The sequence below is a fragment of the Danio rerio genome, chromosome 22, assembly GCF_052040795.2.
Source record: "Danio rerio strain M-AB ecotype USA chromosome 22, GRCz13ab, whole genome shotgun sequence".
Classification (NCBI taxonomy): Eukaryota; Metazoa; Chordata; class Actinopteri; order Cypriniformes; family Danionidae; genus Danio; species Danio rerio.
Genome location: NC_141042.1, coordinates 577012 through 597500, shown reverse-complemented (window position 1 = coordinate 597500; position 20489 = coordinate 577012). Strand labels below are relative to the sequence as shown.

The 20489-nt window shown below is 41.3% G+C and overlaps 4 protein-coding genes across 6 annotated transcripts in view; 1 reads left to right on the top strand and 3 right to left on the bottom strand.

Annotated features, from left to right (window-relative positions):
- Positions 1-20489, bottom strand: part of zgc:112334 — a gene marked incomplete at its 3' end in the record, with an annotated part of 817035 nt that overhangs the window by 398345 nt on the left and 398201 nt on the right.
- prkar2ab (protein kinase, cAMP-dependent, regulatory, type II, alpha, B) overlaps positions 1-20489 on the bottom strand; it is a 773085-nt gene that overhangs the window by 398343 nt on the left and 354253 nt on the right.
- celsr2 (cadherin, EGF LAG seven-pass G-type receptor 2) overlaps positions 1-20489 on the bottom strand; it is a 223612-nt gene that overhangs the window by 137219 nt on the left and 65904 nt on the right. The gene's annotated exons all lie outside the window — the stretch shown is intronic.
- Positions 1-20489, top strand: part of dstyk (dual serine/threonine and tyrosine protein kinase) — a 39598-nt gene that overhangs the window by 14061 nt on the left and 5048 nt on the right. For 2 of the 3 annotated variants that reach the window (XR_015521098.2, XM_087302521.2), the window contains exons 3-9: positions 4826-5278; positions 7865-8060; positions 9211-9449; positions 10886-10969; positions 11045-11221; positions 15509-15638; positions 19030-19186. Coding sequence is in view for 2 of the 3 variants with exons in the window: in XM_087302521.2 (XP_087158647.1) it covers positions 4826-5278; positions 7865-8060; positions 9211-9449; positions 10886-10969; positions 11045-11221; positions 15509-15638; positions 19030-19186 (1436 nt within the window). In the remaining variant the exon portion in view is untranslated. 3 annotated transcript variants of the gene reach the window in all.

The following is a 20489-nucleotide window of genomic DNA, read 5'->3' as shown; positions in this document are numbered from 1 at the left end:
GTTTGGATTTAGATGAGTAAGTTAGGATTTAGACTGGTTTTCAATCAGTTTTAGACTCAGACTGGTCTTAGATCAGTGTCAGCTCAGAATACACTTCATTCAGATCAGTTTTTGGTTTAGTTTTCGGATAAGTAAGATTAGTCTCAAACTGCTTTCAGATCAGTTTTGGATTAGTTTGTTTACATTTAGAAGTGTTGGTTTGGATTTAGACTGGTTTCAGATCAGTTTTGTTCAGATTTAGAAGAGTCAGTTCAGATTTAGACTGCTTTCAGGTCAGTTAAGAATAACACTCCAGACTCCATCACTGTGTTTGTCAACTTCTCTGCTGTGTGTGTGTGTATCTGTGCTGTGTGTGGTTGGTTTGTGTATCTGTGCTGTGTGTGGTTTGTGTATCTGTGCTGTGTGTGGTTTGTGTATCTGTGCTGTGTGTGTGTGTGTGTGTGTGTGTGTGTATCTGTGCTGTGTGTGGTTTGTGTATCTGTGCTGTGTGTGTGTGTGTGTATCTGTGCTGTGTGTGGTTTGTGTATCTGTGCTGTGTGTGGTTTGTGTATCTGTGCTGTGTGTGGTTGGTTTGTGTATCTGTGGTGTGTTTGTTCAGAGATGTTTGCCGTCACACTCGTCTGCCAGAATCACGCCTGTGCTCAAATGAAGCGTCTGCTTCTGCTCACGTTAGCGCTGAGGTGTTAATTAGCGCAGCTGGTTGTGCGGCGGCCGGTGAAATGTGTGCGTCAGATTCCCAGCATTCCCGCCGCCGGCTGCGCAAGCGTTTGATGTGCCTGAATCGGGGCTTTGTCGCTCCGCCATCTTGGCTCTGTGGTGTGGGAGACGGCGCTGACTGACTCTATTGTGCTGCTGTTCTTTATTCGCTCTGCGGCTCTGGATTAATCGCACAGGCGCACTTTGACCCGCCGTGTCTAATATTTCTTCAGCTGTTTCCCAGAGGAACTCCATCACTTCTGACACACACACACACACCAGACACGCTGGAGGCTTCACACACACAGGATTATTGATTATACATTAAAATAAATCTGTAATTATCTCATAAGTACACACAGTGACTAGAAAGGACACTCAGTTTAAAAATACCACGGTTGAAATGCTCATGCAGTGATCACCAGCTGCTGGGTGACCGTTAACGCTGCACACATCCCTCACAAACTCGCCATGAAGGCTTTCTCAGGGACATTTCTGTTGTTTCTTGTCTGCTCTTGTCATACTTTTCTTGTATTTTGGCTTTCATTATATAAATATAAATATATTAGGCACTTCTAAATTTAGTTACCTCAAATGAAATTGTCCAAATATCAAAATATGATATATATATATATAAATATCTAGACAGAACTGAACGTATCAGCCTTTGACAACCAGATGTCCTGAATTCTCTTCACAATCATCGTTTTAAGCAAAGTTATTCCCCCTCCTGTCAATTTTATGAAAGAAATTGTCAAATATTTCCAGAGCAATGTTCAACAGAGCAAGAAATGTACGAGCTGAACACCAGCATCTTGCACAATACCCAGAAATATGTAACACTTGGAAAATAATTAGTTTTACAGGAGGCAAATAATTGTCTTCAGCTGTATGTGTGTTGATGTTTGTGTGTGCGCATTTTCTTTCCATAATTCAGTGTAAAATATTAGTATTATCATAATAAAAGGTGTATATTTATATTTCTACCGGTCAAGTGTGATGTTTTTACATCAAGTAAAAGTATTGGTAACACTTTAATTTAAAGGACACCTGTTTTACCCCTTTTACAAGACCTAAGATGAGCCTTTGGTGTCTGCAGAATGTGTGTAAAGTAAATCCATCAGATTATTGATTATAAAATGTACAAACGGCCAGTCTTGGGCTGCGTCCGAAACCGCCTACTACTCAGTAGGTGCTGCATTTCAATTTAAACGTACTACTCGGTCGTTAGAAAAGTGCGTTCTATACAGTATGAATGTGAGCAGTATGAATGGAATTCGGACGTACTACATCCGCCATTTTGTCATGGTCACGTGACCTACCTGCGTCAGTTGCGTCGCCTCACTTCCATTCATGAATTCTCTCACGGGGCATTATGGGATAGCGCAGCGTGCATGGGATGCGCACTTTAAAATCTCGCAGGAAGTAGTAAGTCATCCGCTCACTTCTCGCCTACTGATTTTTGAATTCTATGAATTCGGACACACTACTCGGCTCGCATACTGATTTTAGCGTACTATATAGTATGGAAGTATGCGGTTTCGGACGCAGCGATCGTGTCTGAGGACAGTGTAGCTGTTTTGGTAGCCTGTGGCTTTAAATGCAAATGAGCTGCTTCTCCCCGCCCACCGCTCCCACATGCGTGTGTGCTTCTCATCATGCGTTACGTCAGATAAACAGCAGTCAGAGACAGACACTGGTGAAGCTGAAATGCAGCTTATTCGTCAAAAATACCAAGTAAGATTATTTGATGTATTTGTGGAGGAGTTAATTCAAGCCTTTCTGAAATGATGAGTCTCACACCAATGTTGTTTGCAGCACACACACACTCATTCATTCATTTTCTTTTCAGCTTAGTCCCTTTATTAATCAGGGTTTGCCACTGTGGAATGAACCGCCAACTTATCCAGCATATGTTTTACACAGCGGATGCCCTTCGAGCTGCAACCCATCACCTGTTCGCAGCCTATGCAGGTTCTGTTTACAAAAGTAGGCATCATTGGCAGGCATGTGCACGTCCTCGGCAGTAAGCGGACCGTGCGCGATTTCGCAGCCAGGAATACATCATTACATCAAGACCAGTTACATTTTTGGGTGAATTATACCTTATAAATACAGTATGTGACACTTTGAACGTCATTTGTAAGTAAAGACTTGGGCGTTTGCCTTTACGCTTCTGTCCTGACCTTGAAAATATAATTGTCTGAATCGTAGACAAGCTGAAGTAAGATCGTGGGTAGGGTCGATCGCCATCTTTATTCGATTAATGGTGCAGCTCTAGTTCGAACATGCTTTAATCCTAGTTTTTACAACAACAAAAAAGTGCTGTGGACATGTGCATACTTGTTATTGTGGAGACATGGCGGCTGTCAATCAATTAAGTGGGCGGGGAAAGCACACTCCTACATCACGCCCGGCTCATGTCCCTCCTACATCATGTGGGCCTCAAAATCACTGGGATTTGGATCCTATTTCAACGTCCGGAAATTTAATAAGGGGACTTGTTGTGTTTCTATCAGTCCAGTATGACAGTGGAGACACTAAACTACGGCTGACAAACCAAACGGCTGACAAATGTTGATTTTAAATCACAATTCGCAATATTAATAAACCATTAGCTATAACTATTAGCTCAATCAGCTACTAATTAGCAGCTTGGTAATAGTTTGTAAGGTGGTAGTCGGGTTTAGGTTTTGGGTAGGATTAGGGATGTAAAGTCATACTTTATAAGTGCTCATAAGTAGGGGTGTAACGATACACTCAGCTCACGATACGATGTGTATCACGATATAATGTTCACGATTCGATGTGTATCACGATATTTGAAATAAAAATGGGAAATTAAACTGAAATGCAAATTTTACCAAGTAAACTATTTTTTATGTATTTCTTTTGTTTCAACTTGTTAAACTGAACCGTCTTTAAGAAAATGAATTAAACAGGCCTGTCTCTGGAAAATAAAACAATTTAAAAACTTCTTTAAAATATTATTGAAATGACAGAGACAAAATTAAGGAACAATTTAGGAGAAAAGGTGCAAAACAAATAATCTTTCTATTCAATTGAATTTAACAGTAAGAGCTTAAGGCTTTGCTTGGACACTTGCGTTTTTTGTGTGTGCAAACAAAAATCCACATTTCCAGGTATTTAATTCATATTTAATTAAATTCAGTTAGAGATATCTCTAATTACAATTGTGACTAGTCAAAACTCAGTTAGAGATATCTGCACATATTTATCAATGGAAGTCAATGGAGGAATATGACTAGTCATAATATATTTGCAGATATCTCCAATCTGATTTGGTACTAGTACAATTGTAATTGCAGATATCTCTAATTGTCATTCTGACTAGTCGAATTATAATTATGACTAGTCAAAATATAATTAGAGATATCTCAAAATATATTTATGGATAGTCAGAACAAAGATTTAAGTGCTAAAACGGCTTGCCATACGCGTGCGTCTATCATCCGCCCTCTGTAGTAACAGCTCATGGTCAGCTCACGTCATGTGTGATTTTGCGGCGGGAACATTATATGAAGACAGAATGATATTTTAGAGTGAATTGTACCTTATAAATACAGTATGTGACTCTTTCAACACCATTAGGAGGTATCCCTGTCGCTGTGCAAAGTATGTAAATCACTGTGAAGACTTTAAAACTTCGGCTATGTGTGACCCAGTATGCGTGTCAAAAAGCGGACGAGTCTAAAGCAATGACTGTACAACCGAAATGTTGCCAGACGTCTGATTTTGAGAGGGTGGGCCATCCTCTATTTCAGCTCCACTCATCTTGGTCTGCTAACATTACTGCTGCTGCAATCTGAACTCACGTGCGACAGCAGGTGGAACGTAGCTCGCGTGCAGACAGCTCAACTAATAAGAGAAAACGGACGTCATATCGCAATCAAATCGTCATAACGCCACCATGCATATTGAGACATTTTTGCATCGCAATAAATCGTACAACGATAAATCGTTACACCCCTACTCATAAGCATTCATCTCTTATTAACAGGCCTGCCGTACTCCAGTAGTAAATAGCGTGACTTGTGCCGTGAATGGAAGTGTGAGCGATGTGTCAGCTGATGAAGTAGAGCCTCATCTCTGTGTTTCGTGTGTGCAGGAGGTGAAGATCATGGTTCTGCCGTGTCGTAACGTGCAGCCGCTGGAGGAGGCGCTGGAGGACTGCAAGCGCGGGATCCTTCCCATCGTCCTGTACGCGGTGAGCAGGGAGAGTCTGAGCGCGCAGCAGCTGGAGGATCTGCAGACGATGCGGGAGAGTCTGCCGTTCCCCGTCTGCTTCATCCGCGTGTCGGACGGTGGCGGTGGCGGCGGCGCTCTGTTCACGCAGCTAGCGTCGCTGCAGCTGATTAGCGCCTCCGCGGGGAACTGCGCCTGCGGGGCTCCAGCAGCTCAGAGCGCCGGCCGCATGCAGGGTGTGCTGTGTGACAGTCTGGAGCGGCTGCAGCGAGTCCTGGTGCCGTTCACCCGACAGGTGCTGCAGAACCAGCAGGTGGAGGCGGCCACGCTCCTCAACACCATACACTGCCGCTGCCTCGACCTCTTCATCATACAGGTGACTAATGCTAATGCTAATTTTACATACCGCATACAGAGTCATACACACAAGAACTGCACGATGCTGGACACATCTTACAACACGATGTGCAGGTGAAGTCAGAATTATGAGCCCAACTTTGAGTTTGTTTTTATTTTTAAATATTTCCCAAATGAAGTATAACAGATGCAGGAAATGTTCACAGTGTGTCTGATAATATTTGTTCTTCTTTTTGTTTTATTTCGGCTAGAATAAAAGCAGGTTTAATTGTTTAAACAGCATTTTAAGGTCAATATTATTCGCCCCTTTAAGCTATTTTTGTTGTCGATAGTCTCCAGAACAAACCACTGTTATACAATGACTTGCCTAATTACCCTAACTTTACCCTAATTACCCTAGTGAAGCCTTTACATGTCACTGTAAGCTGAACACTAGTGTCTTGAAAAATATATATAGTCTAATATTTTGTGCTGTCATCATGATGAAGAGAGAATAAATCAGTTATTAGAGATGAGTTATTAACACTATTATGATTAGACATGTGTTGGAGAAATCTGCTCTCCGTTACACAGAAATTGGGGGAAAATAAACAGGTGCTAATTTATCTCTGTTTTATTTTTTGTGGTAAGTCCTGAAAGTTCCAGCATCTTTGTTTATATAGAAAATGTTTTTTTTTGTAAATAATCACCTGCATTCGTCTGTAACAGCGCCATCTACAGGTAAAGTAAAATGTAAACACAAATTTTTTTGTCTTAGTTTACGGAAATAACCCTTATATGACAGGACGCTATATTCCTGCTGCCGACTGTTTATCTCATTATTAATCAAACAACATTAGGCATGCGCACAATTAACCCGCTACTCTCGACTGACGGACTGCTGTAGCTTTAATAAGAAACAAATACAGTTTGTTCACACACCTCCGTGAAGTTGGCACCCCATAAAAACAAATAATCCCCAAAATTATGTGCTACGTTTGTGCTGATTTGTGCCGCAAAAACGAACGTTTGTGCTGGTTTGGGGTCTGAGATATTAAGCATTATTTTTTTGACCGTGTGACGTCACTTTCCACCCCATGTTGCGCAAATGACTTCAAAACAGCACAGGTCGTTTGTGCTCGGTTTGTGCTGGTTTGTGCCGTTAAAACGAACACGGTATCTGTTTTCCTCTTTTAGATATAAGCAAAATATTTCGGGAGCCGTGACGTCACTCTCCACCCCATTTCCTCCAAATCGCGCAAAACTGGTGTCTTTCGTTAGTGCTGGATTTGTGCTGGTTTGTGTCGTTAAAATAAACACTTTATCTATTTTCGTTGTTTAGATATAATCAAAATATTTCGGGAGCCGTGACGTCATTCTCCACCCCAGGTTGTCTAAATCACACCAAACTGGTCTCATTTGTTAGTGCTGGATTTGTGCTGGTTTGTGCCGTTAAAATAAACACTTTATCTATTTTTATTGTTTAGATATTGCCTTATCAAAATATTTAGGGAGCCGCGACGTCACTCTCCACCCCAGGTTTTCTAAATCGCACAAAACAGTTGACATTCTTTAGTGCTGGATTTGTGCTGGTTTGTGCTTTTAAAATAAACACTTTATCTGTTTGTATTGTTTAGATATTGCCTTATCAAAACACTTCGGCACAAATCAGCACAAACGAATGGCATAGTTTTGGGGATTATTTGTTTTTATGGGGTGCCAACTTCACGGAGGTTGTTCACGCACAGTTTGTTTCGTTTATATGTTTATATTCTGTAGTATTTCCATAATTTCCTTCTTGTTAGTTTGTTTTTGTTGATGGTTTTGTTTATTTTCAGTTTGTGGTTTGTGAATTTTTTGAAATTGTATTTCAGTTGACGAACAGTATTTAGCGTAGTTGTTAAAGTTGCAATTGAAAGCGTAATCGTTTAACCAATAGTTTTAGTCTTTGTTCACTGATCAGTTTTTCCTCCGCAGAGTCGGTGCTTATTAATTCTGAAAACCATTATTCCCATTTGCTAACTGTTATTTAAATCTTTCATTGACTGTTGATTGTTTCGTTTAGCTTCAGTTTTAATTAATTGTTAGAAAATTTCATTATTTTTATTTCAATTTCATTACATTTTTTTCAAATTGTAAAAAAAAATTCATTAATTTTCTTTTTCTGCTTACTCCCTTTATTCATCAGGGGTCGCCACAGCGGAATGAACCGCCAACCATTCCAGTATATGTTTTACACTGCGAATACCCCTCCAGCCACAACCTAACACTGGGGAAACACCCACACCCTCTTACATTCACACTCGTACACTATGGCCAGTGTAGTTGATCAGTTCCCCTATAGCGCATGTGTTCGGACTGTTAGGGAAACCCACGCCAACACGGGGAGAACATGCAAACTCCACACAGAAACACCAACTGACCCAGCTGGGGCTCGAACCGTTGACTTTCTTAATGTGAGGCGATCGTGCTACCCACTGCACCACAGTGACGCCCATTATTGTATTTCAGTTAACAAAAGAATATTGTACATAATTTATTTACCGTTAAATGCTCATTTAAACCAATAGTTTTGATTTGCTGATGTGTGTGTGTATATATATATAACCCTTGTGTGTGTGCGCAGGCATTCGACATGCAGAGGGATCTCCAGATCACGCCGCGGCGTCTGGAGTACACGCGGGAGAAGGAAGGCGAGCTGTTCTGCTCTCTGATGGCCATCGCCAACCGCAAGCAGGAGGAGATGAAGGAGATGATCGTGGAGACGCTGAGCAGCATGAAGGAGCAGCTGCTGGAGGACGCGCAGAACCTGGACTTCACAGGTCAGAGGTCACGCACATCTGACCAAACACCCCATACTCACTCTCGACCAAAGCTAGTGGTGTCACAGGGCGTGTCTGAAGTTGGGGCTGAAGCGATCGTCAAAGCAGCGTCAGCCAATGAAATTCAGTCAGCAATAGGCCACTGTCTAGCAGGTGTATTTGCATACAGCGATCTGATTGGCTGACGCTTCCGTCGGCGCTTGAAAAGTTGAGCTAGTCCCAACTTCTGAAGCGGCGCTGCTTCAGTTCAGCTGCAGTTCGGCAACGCCTGCCGTCACCCATTCAAAATGAATGGGAAGCTTTGATGCTCACGAGGCGTCAGTTTTAGACGTTTTTAAAGATACTATTCAGCCAGAAATGTCAATTCTGTCATAATTTACTCTCGTTTCAAGCCTGTTTGAGTTTCACACATGAAGATATTCTGAAGAACGCTGGAAAAGCTGTTTATTTACTCCTCCTATGGAAGTCGATGTCTGTTTTTCTTCTGTCATTGAGTAAATAGAGGGAATGTGCAGTTTTGGGGTGAACTGTCCCTTTAAATATTAGCTAAATGTTTATTTGCACTGAATCCTCAACTGTTAGATTCATTTATTCAGCATGTTGAGGTTTTAAATGATGCTGTGAAACCTGTGAGAGCCCAGACTGATTTAACCATGCCTTTACTAGAGTGTGTGTGTGTGTGTGTGTGTGTGTGTGTGTGTGTGTGTGTGTGTGTGTGTGTGTGTGTGTGTGTGTGTGTGTGTGTGTGTGTGTGTGTGTGTGTGTGTGTGTGTGTGTGTGTTTGTGTGTGTGTGTGTTTGTGTGTGTGTGTGTGTGTCAGGGGAATCCCACTAATGCTGCTGGTATTGTGTGTTCATTGTGCGTCACGTGTCTGTCTTGTTACTAGAGCAGCTGATTACAAGACACAAAAGTGTGTGTGTGGATCTGGGACACACAGTGTGTGTGAAACAGCACAGCTGCAATAGTTTGCTAACTGAAGTTAGCAGTTGTGGTTATAAATAGTTTATTTGTAACACACATCAGATGGTTTGATGCCTCCACATGCCTGATTATTAAAGCTGCGCTGCTAATTAAACACAGTAGTGCAGCTTTAATGCAGTAATCTGGCTTTAAACATGGTGTTTGTTTGACTAGCTGTGGTGTGTTGTAGATATCATCATGTCGTCTAACGGCGAGCCGGTGAGCTCTAAAGACATCAAGGTGTGCATCAGTCAGATTCAGGATCTGATCGTCAACAGACTCAATCAGGCGGTGGCCAACAAACTGACCAACTCGGTGGATTACCTGCGGGAGAGCTTCGTGGGAACACTGGAGAGATGCCTTGGCAGCCTGGAGAAGTCCACACCGGAGTCCTGCGCACACAACGTCACGTCCAACCATCTCAAACAGGTGCACACACAACACCTAAACACACATCGCATACAACGCTCAGACAGACATCACAGTCGTGTATACAGAGCATCGGGAAAGGATTCACAGCGCTTCAATTTTCCCACGTGTTAATGCCACAGCCTTATTCCAAAATAGATATAATTGATTGATCTCCTCAACATTCTGCACACAATCCCCCATAATGACCATGTGAAGAGTTTTTGAAGTTGCTGATACATCAGATGTACATCAGTGTTCTCAGGCTTTGCTCAATACTCTGTTGATGCTCCTTTAGGATTTAGGTCTGGGCTCTGGCTGGGCCATTTACCGACTTGTTGTTGTGGCGCTCCATTGATATGTTGGCGGTGTGCTTTGGGTCATTGTCCTGCTGGAAGATGAAGCGTTGCCCCAGTCTGAGGTGGAGAGCACTCTTGTGCAGGTCTTCATTCAGGATGTCTCTGTACATCGCTGCATTCATCTTTCCCTCTATCCTGACTAGTCTTCCAGTTCCTGCTGCTGAAACACATCCCCACAGCATGATGCCAACACCACCATGCTTCACTGTAGGGATGCTGTTAGCCTGCTGATGAGCGCCGCCTGCTGTTCTCCAAACGTAACGCCTGGCGTTCACTCCAAACAGTTCAGTTTGAGTCTCATCAGAGCAGAGAGTTTAGTTTCTGATGCTCTGAGAGTCCTTCAGATGGTAAACTCCAGGCGGGGAGTGTCTTCCGTCTGCCCGCTCTCCCATACAGATGCCTGATTGGTGGATTGCTGCACAGATGGTTGTCCTTCTGTAAGCTTCTCCTCTCTCCACACAAGAACGCTGGAGCTCAGACAGAGTGACCATCGAGTTATTGATCTCCTCCTTGACTGAGGCTCTTCTCCCCCGATCGCTCAGCTTAGATGTCCGGCCAGCTCTAGGAAGAGTCCTGGTGGTTCAACATCTTCCACTGATGGATGATGGAGGCCGCTGTGCTCACTGGAGCTTTCAGAGCAGCAGAAATGTTTCTGTCACCTTCCCCAGCCTTGTGCCTCCAGACAATCCTGTCTCAGAGCTCTAAAGACAGTTCCTTTGACTTCATGCTTGGTTTGTGCTTTGTCATGCACTGTCAACCCTGGGCCCTTATATAGACAGGTGTAGCTGAATTGAGCACAGGTGAACTCCAATGAAGCTGCTGAAACATCTCCAGAATGATCAGTGGAGACAGAATAAAGCTGAGCTCAATGTAGAGCTTCAGACAAAGGCTGTGAATACTGATGTACATGTGATCGCACAGCTTTTTCAAAAACTGGAATACGGCTGTAACATAAACAAATGTGGAAAAAGTGAAGCGGCATCAATACTTTGCGGATGCTCGGTACAACACCTCAAACACACATCACACCCAACACGCGTCGCGTACAGCACCTCAAACACACACTCATGTTGTGCTGTATTTGGTGTTGTGCTGTAGATCCTAAATGCGGCGTATCACGTGGAGGTCACCTTCCACTCCGGTTCATCCGTCACGCGTCTCTTCTGGGAGCAGATCAAACAGGTACGTTATCCACAGTGCCCCCGCTCATCTGATTACCCATGATGCTCTACTGCTGATGGCTTCCGTTTTCCTCAGATCATCCACCGCATCACATGGGTCAATCCTCCAGCCATCACGGCCGAGTGGAAGCGGAAGGTCGCGCAGGACGCCATCGAGAGCCTGAGCGCCGCAAAACTGGCCAAGAGCATCTGTTCCCAGTTCAGGACGAGGCTCAACAGCTCACACGAGGCCTTCGCCGCATCGCTACGACAGGTCACACACTCCCATCCAGAAGTATTAACAATAGTAATCAGGGCTGGGCATTATGAAAAATGGAATATATTCTGATAATGATATACAAGTCAGAGTTATTCACCCTCATGTGTAGTTTCCCCAATTTCTGTTTATCAGAGAGCAGATTTCTCCAACACATCTCTAATCATAACAGTGTTAATAACTCATCTCTAATCAATGATTTATTTCCTCTTCATCATGATGACAGCACATAATATTAGACTAGATATTCTTCAAGACACTAGTGTTCAGCTTACAGTGACATGTAAAGGCTTCACTAGGGTAATTAGGGTAAAGTTAGGGTAATTAGGCAAGTCATTGTATAACAGTGGTTTATTCTGGAGACTATCGACAACAAAAATAGCTTAATGGGGCTAATAATATTGACCTTTAAATGCTGTTCAAAAACTTATTTTATTCTAGCCGAAATAAAACAAATAAGACCTTCTCCAGAAGAACCAGAATACTGTGAACAATTCCTGAATCTGTTCTACATCATCTGGGAAATATTTAAAGGGCCATGAAACCCCCTTGTTTCAGCAGGGTGTTTTCACACCTCTACTTTGGAAAAAGCCAGAAAAGTGGGTGTGTCCAGCTCTGTTTAGGGGGGAGTGTCGGAGGAAGAAAAGTGGGATGGTGTGGGAGTGTCTATTTGGGCACGCGACTGTGTTTACATGGACATCTGTAGTCGAATTATTTGCCAAATTATTAGGGACCGAGCACCGAACGGTGCAAGGCCCTATTGGAATTGCTCCGTTTCTTATTATTCTTCTTCTTCCGCGGAATGAATCGCGGTTTTGAGGGGCTAAACATGTCCGAAAACTCACGAAACTTTGCACACGCCTCAGAAGTGGCGAAAATTTACGTTTGTTATGGGCTTCGGAAGTGGGCGTGGCAAAATGACTCAACAGCGCCACCTAGAAAAATTAAACGGACGAGCCCCCGATCTACGAATCACGCACATGCACGAAAATTGGCACACACCTCAAACACACCAAAACATACGAAAAAGTCTCTTGGAGCCATATCTCAAACCCAACAGGAAGTCGGATATTTTTAACTTCCTGCGGCGAAAAAGTGGCGTTTTTGCCATTTCCAGGCGTTGTATTTTAACGAACTCCTCCTAGGGATTTTATCCGATCGACACCAAAATTGGGTTTTGTCATCTAAAGGCCTTGGCGATGTTAAATTGCGAAGCTTTAGAGTTTTCGTCGAGGGGCGTGTCCGTGGCGGCCTCGCAAACTTTGATGATTCGCCACAAAACAGGAAGTCGTTATAACTCAGGCATGCATTATCCGATCTGCCTCAAAATTCACACGCTTGATAAGAGTCCTGACCTGAACACGTTTACATGCCGATATCCAGATACAGTTATAGCGCCACCTACTGGCCACAGGAAATGACATGATTTACGGAGTTATAAACTCCTCCCACAAATTTTATCGTATCAACACCAAAATTGAGTGGTGTTATCTGAAAGCTCTAGCGATGATATATTGTGAAGATGTAGAGTTTTCGCAGAGGGGCGTGTCCGTAGCGGTATGACAAACCTCAACGCTTCGCCATGGAACAGGAAGTCCTTATAACACAACCACACAATGTCTGATCTACCTGAAACTTCACATGGTTGATAAACGTCATCTCTTGAACACATCCACATAACAATAATGAAGTGGGCGTGGCAAAATGACTCGACAGCGCCACCTAGAAAAATTAAACGGATGAGCCCCCGATCTACGAATCACGCACATGCACGAAAATTGGCACACACCTCAAACATGGCAAAACATACGAAAAAGTCTCTTGGAGCCATATCTCAAACCCAACAGGAAGTCGGATATTTTTAACTTCCTGTGGCGAAAAAGTGGCGCTTTTGCCATTTTCAGGCGTTGTATTTTAACGAACTCCTCCTAGGGATTTTATCTGATAAACACCAAAATTGGGTTTTGTCATCTTAAAGCCTTGGTGATGTTAAATTGCGAAGCTTTAGCGTTTTCATCGATGGGCGTGTCCGTGGCGGCCTCGCAAACTTTGATGATTCGCCACAAAACAGGAAGTCTTTATAACTCTGGCATGCATTATCCGATCTGCCTCAAAATTCACACATTTAATAACAGTCCTGACCTGATCAGGTTTACGTGCCGATATCTAGTTACAGTTATAGCGCCACCTGCTGGCCACAGGAAATGACATGTTTGACACTGTAACAAACTCCTTCCACAAACTTTCCCGTATCAGCACCAAAATAGAGTGCTGTCATCTGAAAGCTCTAGCGATGATATATTTTGAAGATCTAGAGTTTTTGCAGAGGGGCGTGTCTGTGGCGGCATGACAAACCTCAACGCTTCGCCATGGAACAGGAATTTCTTATAACTCAACCACACAATGTCTGATCTGCCTGAAACTTCACATGATTGATAAAAGTCTTCTCCTGAACACATCCACATAACAATATTGAGTCAGTCATAGCGCCACCTGCTGGCAGAAGGTAGTTTGGCTTGTAACTCGGCCACACAATGTCCGATCTGCCTGAAACTTCACATGGTTGATGAAAGTCCTCTTCTGAACACATCCACATAACAATATTGAGTCAGTCATAGCGCCATCTGCTGGCAGAAGAAATTTTGGCTTGTAACTCGGCCACACAATGTCAGATCTGCCTAAAATGTCACATGGTTGATGAAAGTCCTCTCCTAAACACATCTACATAATAATATTGAGTCTTTCATAGCGCCACCTGCTGGCAGAATGTAGTTTGTCTTAAAACACAATCTCCACACAATCTCTGATCTGCCTGAAACTTCACATGGTTGATAAAAGTCCGCTCCTGAACACATCCACATAACAATATTGAGTCAGTCATAACGCCACCTGCTGGCAGAAGGTAGTTTGGCTTATAACTCAGCCACACAATGTCCCATGTGCCTGAAACTTCACATGGTTGATAAGATTCCTCTCCGGAAGACATCTACATGCCAATCTTAAGTCACAGTTATAGCGCCACCTGCTGACAGGAGGAAGTTTGGCATAAATCTGTGATTTTCTTAGATCTTTTTTTATATATTGGCTTAAATTATTATTGTTCGATGTTCTCTGTCATCGTAAGGTCACCGGGCGGCGGTGAGCCCGGGTGCGAGGTCCCTATCATCGCTGCTTGCAGCTTTAATTAAATGTTGGACTTTAACTGCAGTTTGGCTCTTTCATTCAGGGAATTCATTCATGTCCCTCACGACAAACGAGATATTTGATTCAAATAACTGCTCTAAGCGTGTATTTTCATGCAATGTTTGATACCGCACGGCGAATGAGAGAAAAAAACCCTCCGCCTTTCCCGGAAACTTAGATGCACACGGCAGGTAGTGTCAGAAAGCCGCGTGTGTTATTCCAGTCACTAAATGCGGTGAAAATCCTACACGAGGTTAAAGTTTGGTTGTGGTGCTAACATGTTTACACTCGGTGCAATAGTTAACTTAATTCGATACGAACAAACTGAATAAACAAAGAGCACTGATCACTCACTTACCAAATCTGTAGAGACAGGACAATCACCAGCAACTAGAGCCGCGTCTTTATTAAGAGGAGACTACAAGCGAATCCGGATCTCAGCGTTTGCAGATGAGAACAGCTCTCAGGTAAACAATAATCCTCCTTAGACACGTAAGTTATTGTTGTCGAGCGTCGCGTACACTGTTAATCCACACGTGACTCCAGCTGAGCTCTCACAGAGAGAAAATGAAAACAAAACTTCACTGCAGCAAACTATAAAAGCAACACTTCACGCTTGTTTTGCCAACACAACGTGGCGTCTCTGCCGTCTAAACACTGTGACAGTAATGAATATTAATAAGGTTGCACAATAGAGCGCGCTGATTGGTTTGAACCAAGCCTTACTCATGCATTAATGCAGCACACTGTAAGACGTAATAAGACACACTCAGGCACAGACGTCCAGTCTGCACGCTGGAATACACGCTATTATGTCATGACCGTGACGCAGCTTCAAAAATTCGTTTCAAACCGGAAGTACGAATTTGCTTGAAATAACGCAAAAACAACCAATTTACACTTTTTAGTGAAATATAGGTGTCCTAATAGTGTTTTTAGCAGTGTGGGACACATATACCACTGTCAACAGCTCAACACATGTGTTCTGGTGTTTCCTGACCCTTTTAAACTGAGAAAAATTCAAAGGGGGTGAATAATTCTGACTTTAGCTGTATATATTAGTTCATTTATGAAAATCATTTATGTTATGTGTGTGTGTAGCTGGAGGAGGGCCACACGGGGCGTCTGGAGCGAACTGAAGATCTGTGGTTGCGGGTTCGGAAAGATCATGCGCCGAGACTCGCACGACTGTCACTGGAGAGCCGATCGCTGAGAGACATTCTGCTGCACGGTGTGTGTGTGTGTGTGTGTGTGTGTGTGTGTGTGTGTGTGTGTGTGTGTGTGTGTGTGTGTGTGTGTGTGTGTCAATCTGAGTGTGTTACATTTTAATAAGTTGTCTAAGGAGAGTAAACGTAACATTAAGAATATTAGATTATTACTGGAGTCGATGGATGGAAAATACACAAGGACACAAACTTTACAATCAATCTGTTTATTCCTCTTATGAGGAGAAGAAAGATGAAGCCAACAAAAGAGAGGCATATATGTGTGCGCTTTGTACAATGCATAAAAAACAAACAGAAGTACAATCAGACCAAACGTTTCAGAGGAAAAGGAAGCCAAAGCAAACCAAAAGCCGCCTAAACTAGAACACAAGATCTCCTCTAAACTTACTAACGACAATCAAAATGTGAGAAAGAAGCTGAAGTCTGCAGCGTTTGCGACGACAGTAACAAAACATCCTGAAATAATAAACAAAATTCTAACACTTACCTAGTGTTTCTGAACAGTAAAGATGCCTACGGGCCAAATGTATGTCGCGCGACTTGGTAATCTAATTCTTATTAATTACTTAGTAACCTAATCCCTTTTCCCCAAAAAGAAAGGATAAACCCTTTAACCACTCTGACTTAATTTACTTTGGTTTATATTTATTCAGAGACACGGAACAAAACATACAGCATAAGCGAGCGAACACACACACACACACACACACTGAGCACTCTGTAAAACAAGGCATGCCGGAACGAAGTCCAATTGGTCCACGAGGAAACTCCCTAATGAGGAGTGACAGGCTCGGGATCCAATCAGCAGGTACCTGGTAGAGAGAAAATAGCGGAACAAAAGGTGATAGGGCGAGACAAAGAGCGAATGGCAGACAGCGAGAGCGAAGGGAGACGAGCAAAAACAGACAGGGAGAAAGCACAAAGATACAAACTCCCACAGACCGTAACGGAGTGTGTTAAGGCTGATTTATACTTCTATACTTATAGCGCAAGCTTCGTGATTTGGTCGGCTTGGTAGCTGTGGCGGTGCTAAGATGCCGTGAGCCTGATGGAGCGAGTGTTCACAAGTATGGAGTCTTGTGAAGGAGCTCCAGATGGAGACTGTAGTTTTGTGTTTACCTCATGATTAAATTTGTTGCATGTCCGCCGTTTCCCGCTTCTGAATGAGCGAGTTTGAGCCACTTGCACTGTGGGTCACGCTGCTCACTCAACGCAGAAGTATAAACCTTGCTTGAGGCTTGTGCCAGTGTCAGATTTAGTTGTTTTAATTAACTGCTGATGCTTTTCTCACAATATACGCTATGATCACAATATAAACTGATGCTTTAACAACTGTAATCGGCAAAAACACTCAGTGTATTGTTTTATTGTGCGTACATGTTCAGAGTAAACGAATGTTTCAAGCTAATTTAATTAAATTAAATTCACAAACGCGTATATAGACATCACCTGTATACTATACACCTGCACGGTAACTGTGTTTATATATAGTACCTTTAACCGATTAAAGCTATTAGTTACTAGTTCATTAGTTAAAGTTATGAGTAATTAATAACGATATGGTAACTAATAACCTTCAATTTTCTGAATTGGCTGTAATAATGTGCCCCTTCTGTAAAGATATCATTACTGTGAAAATGCAAAAATAATTGTAAAAACGGTCAAACTACCATTGATAGTTTTACCGCATCGTCACTGCATTATGGCAGCGCCCCCTTGTGGGCAGAACACCACTATCTCCTGCTGACCGCCAAGTCACGGACTATGTAATCTCTCTTTTTTAGCTCCCAAAAAAAGGATAAAACTTTTGCAATAATAATAATAATAATAATAATAATGCGTTACTAACCAACGAGGAGACACGACTGCAGAATTCCCTCATAGAAAGATCAGCCAGACAGGAGAAATTGATGCATGTGTGCTGAATGTGCGCATCATTGACCCAAAACAATCTGTTAACTATACTGTCAGTGCGTTTGTCTGCTTTTAGACAGTTTCTGCTCTATTTTGCAGAATAAATTACAATTAAAGTATAAACTGAAAAGCAAAGTCGAAGTATAAACAAACAGATTTTCAGCAAATATTCATCTAAGCAAAACAAATTAACACTTCCCTGCTGTAACGCCGTCACTAATGAGTGAAATTCTGAGGAATAACCATAAAATAAAGGTAAACGTCACTGAACTGGAGCTCTGACAGGGACACGAGGGTTTTAAACGACTGAATAAACAGCAGAATGTAGATCACGGGTGCCCACAGTGTACAGTTTATGATCATATCTCTATTTTATTATGCCAATATGTGATACAAATATTGATATCATGAAACGTATATAGAGATATAAGCGGATTGTGCTGCGTTTCTGTGGAGGCTGAGGCTGCGTCCGAAACCGCATACTTCCATACTATATAGTACGCTAAAATCAGTATGTGAGCCGAGTAGTGTGTCCGAATCATAGAATTGGAAAATCAGTATGCGAGAAGTACCCGGATGACTTACTACTTCCGGCGAGATTCTGGAGTGCGCATCCCATGCATGCTGCGCTATCCCATAATGCCCAGTGAGCGAATTCATAAATGGAAGTAAAGCAACGCAACTGACGCAGGTAGGTCACGTGACCATGACAAAATGGCGGATGTAGTACGTCTGAATTCCATTCATATTTTTCACATTCATACTGTATAGAACGCACTTTTCTAATGACCGAGTAGTACGTTTAAATTCAAATGCAGCACCTACTGAGTAGTAGGCGGTTTCAGACGCAGCCTTCATGTTTTTTTTGGCCCTCCAGATCTCGGCACAGGTCACATGACTGAAAACTCGATTGGAAACACTGTACACTAAACTCTGATCATCTGACGTTAACGCATTAAAATCGACAAGCTGAAATTTAATATAGTTACTATTAGTTAAAATGCAGCTAAATTCTATCTGCTGGTCGTTTCATTTAATAAAACAGTTGCAATCCGATTACGAATACGATTTTAACGTTATTAGGCATTAACTAAGAAATTGACGTCAGCTAACGTTAATAAAATCTGTAGATTTGATTGTGAGTGTAGTTATGGTGCCTAATGTTAAATAATGGAGTGTTAATGTACAGAGTTAATGTTCAATGAAATATTTCAGCATATAATCGGCCAGATTAACATGTGAACATATCAGTGTTTGAACTATTATGCTAATTAACCATTTAAGTCTCCAAGCGTTTGTCGCAGTTATAAACAACCACTGCTATTACAATCGAAATATCTTTTAAAACTACGTTTATTAAACGTAATTACTCGCTGTACTTCGAGATGCCTATGATACCAATATTTTGCGCATTCATTATCACTGTATATTAGATTATGGAATATTGGTGTATGTCTTGTTTGTGTTTGTGTTGTGTCTTAGGGAAGCCAAAGCTGGGTCGTGAGCTGGGTCGTGGTCAGTACGGTGTGGTGTATCTATGTGACAGCTGGGCTGGACGTCACCCCTGCGCGCTCAAATCTGTGGTTCCACCTGACGACAAACACTGGAACGACCTGGCGCTGGAGTTCCACTACACACGGTACTTGCACAGCACCCCCTGCTGCACTGGAGACCCACCGCAATCTCGTTAACCATTCACGATTTAGAATAATAAAAATAATATCTATATTTTCCTTTTAACATTTTATAGTGTAGTATTAGTGCATTTTATTGAATAGATTTAAATAGAATTGTATAATGTTTACTATTGTAACCTAATAATTTAATAAATACAGCTTAGTAAAGTTTATTATTTTTACATTTATGAAATCTTAATTTGTTAGTAGTGTTCATTGTTAACGATATTTTTATTTTAAAAATAAAAAAAAACGTTTGTCATTGTAATTTGTCATTTTAATAATGCGTATATGATTTGATGTTTTGATTGCTGATCAGTTAAATTCTCTCTATTATTATTTTATTTAACCTTTATATTTCTATAATAATAATATTTAAAATTGCTTTGATATTTTAATTAACAGTTTATCTTGGTGTATTTTATTCATTTGAAAAGTTTGTTTAAGTTGAAAAGTTTGTTTTGTTATTAGTGTTAATTATTGTTATGACTGATGTCATATATAAAAATGCAGTGCTAATAAAATTATTGCTTGTGTTGTTGATTCGTAATAGTAATACTTATTACTAGGGATGCACCGATATTAAAATTCTGTGCCGAAACCAAAAAATCAGGAAGAACTTGGCTGAAAATTTAAAGTATGTTATAATAATTTAATAACACTATTTTTTTATTTCATTTATTTATTTTATTTAATAACACTATTCATTTTTTTTTGTTTTTTAATAACACTTATTTTATTTCATTAATTTATTTTATTTAATAAAACTATTATTATTTTTTAAATTTTATTTAATAACACTATTATTTTATTTCATTTATTTATTTTAATAACATTATTATTTTATTTATTTATTTTATTCAATACCACTATTATTTTATTTTATTTATTTTATTTAATAACACTATTATTAAGTAATACATAATAATTTTGTCTATTTAACTCTATATTAACTTTAAAATAAAGACACAAGCCAATTAAATAAGCACATTTGATTGACAGTAAACGAGTCGAGAGGCATCAGCTTACCAGCGCTGCCATGATTTGAGCAGACTCTGCATGAACCACAAATGCTCAGCAGAAAAGCAGAGATAAGTACACGTGTGGAATATCCATAGAGCACAATATTGAACTATTTTAAACTGTAAAAGCAGTGAAAGAGTGAAACCTCCGCGCTGACTAGCCTTTTTTTGTAAAGCTCAAATTTTCTTCAGAAAATATGGTGCATTCCTACTTCTAAATGTTATTGCTGATCGATTACAGTGT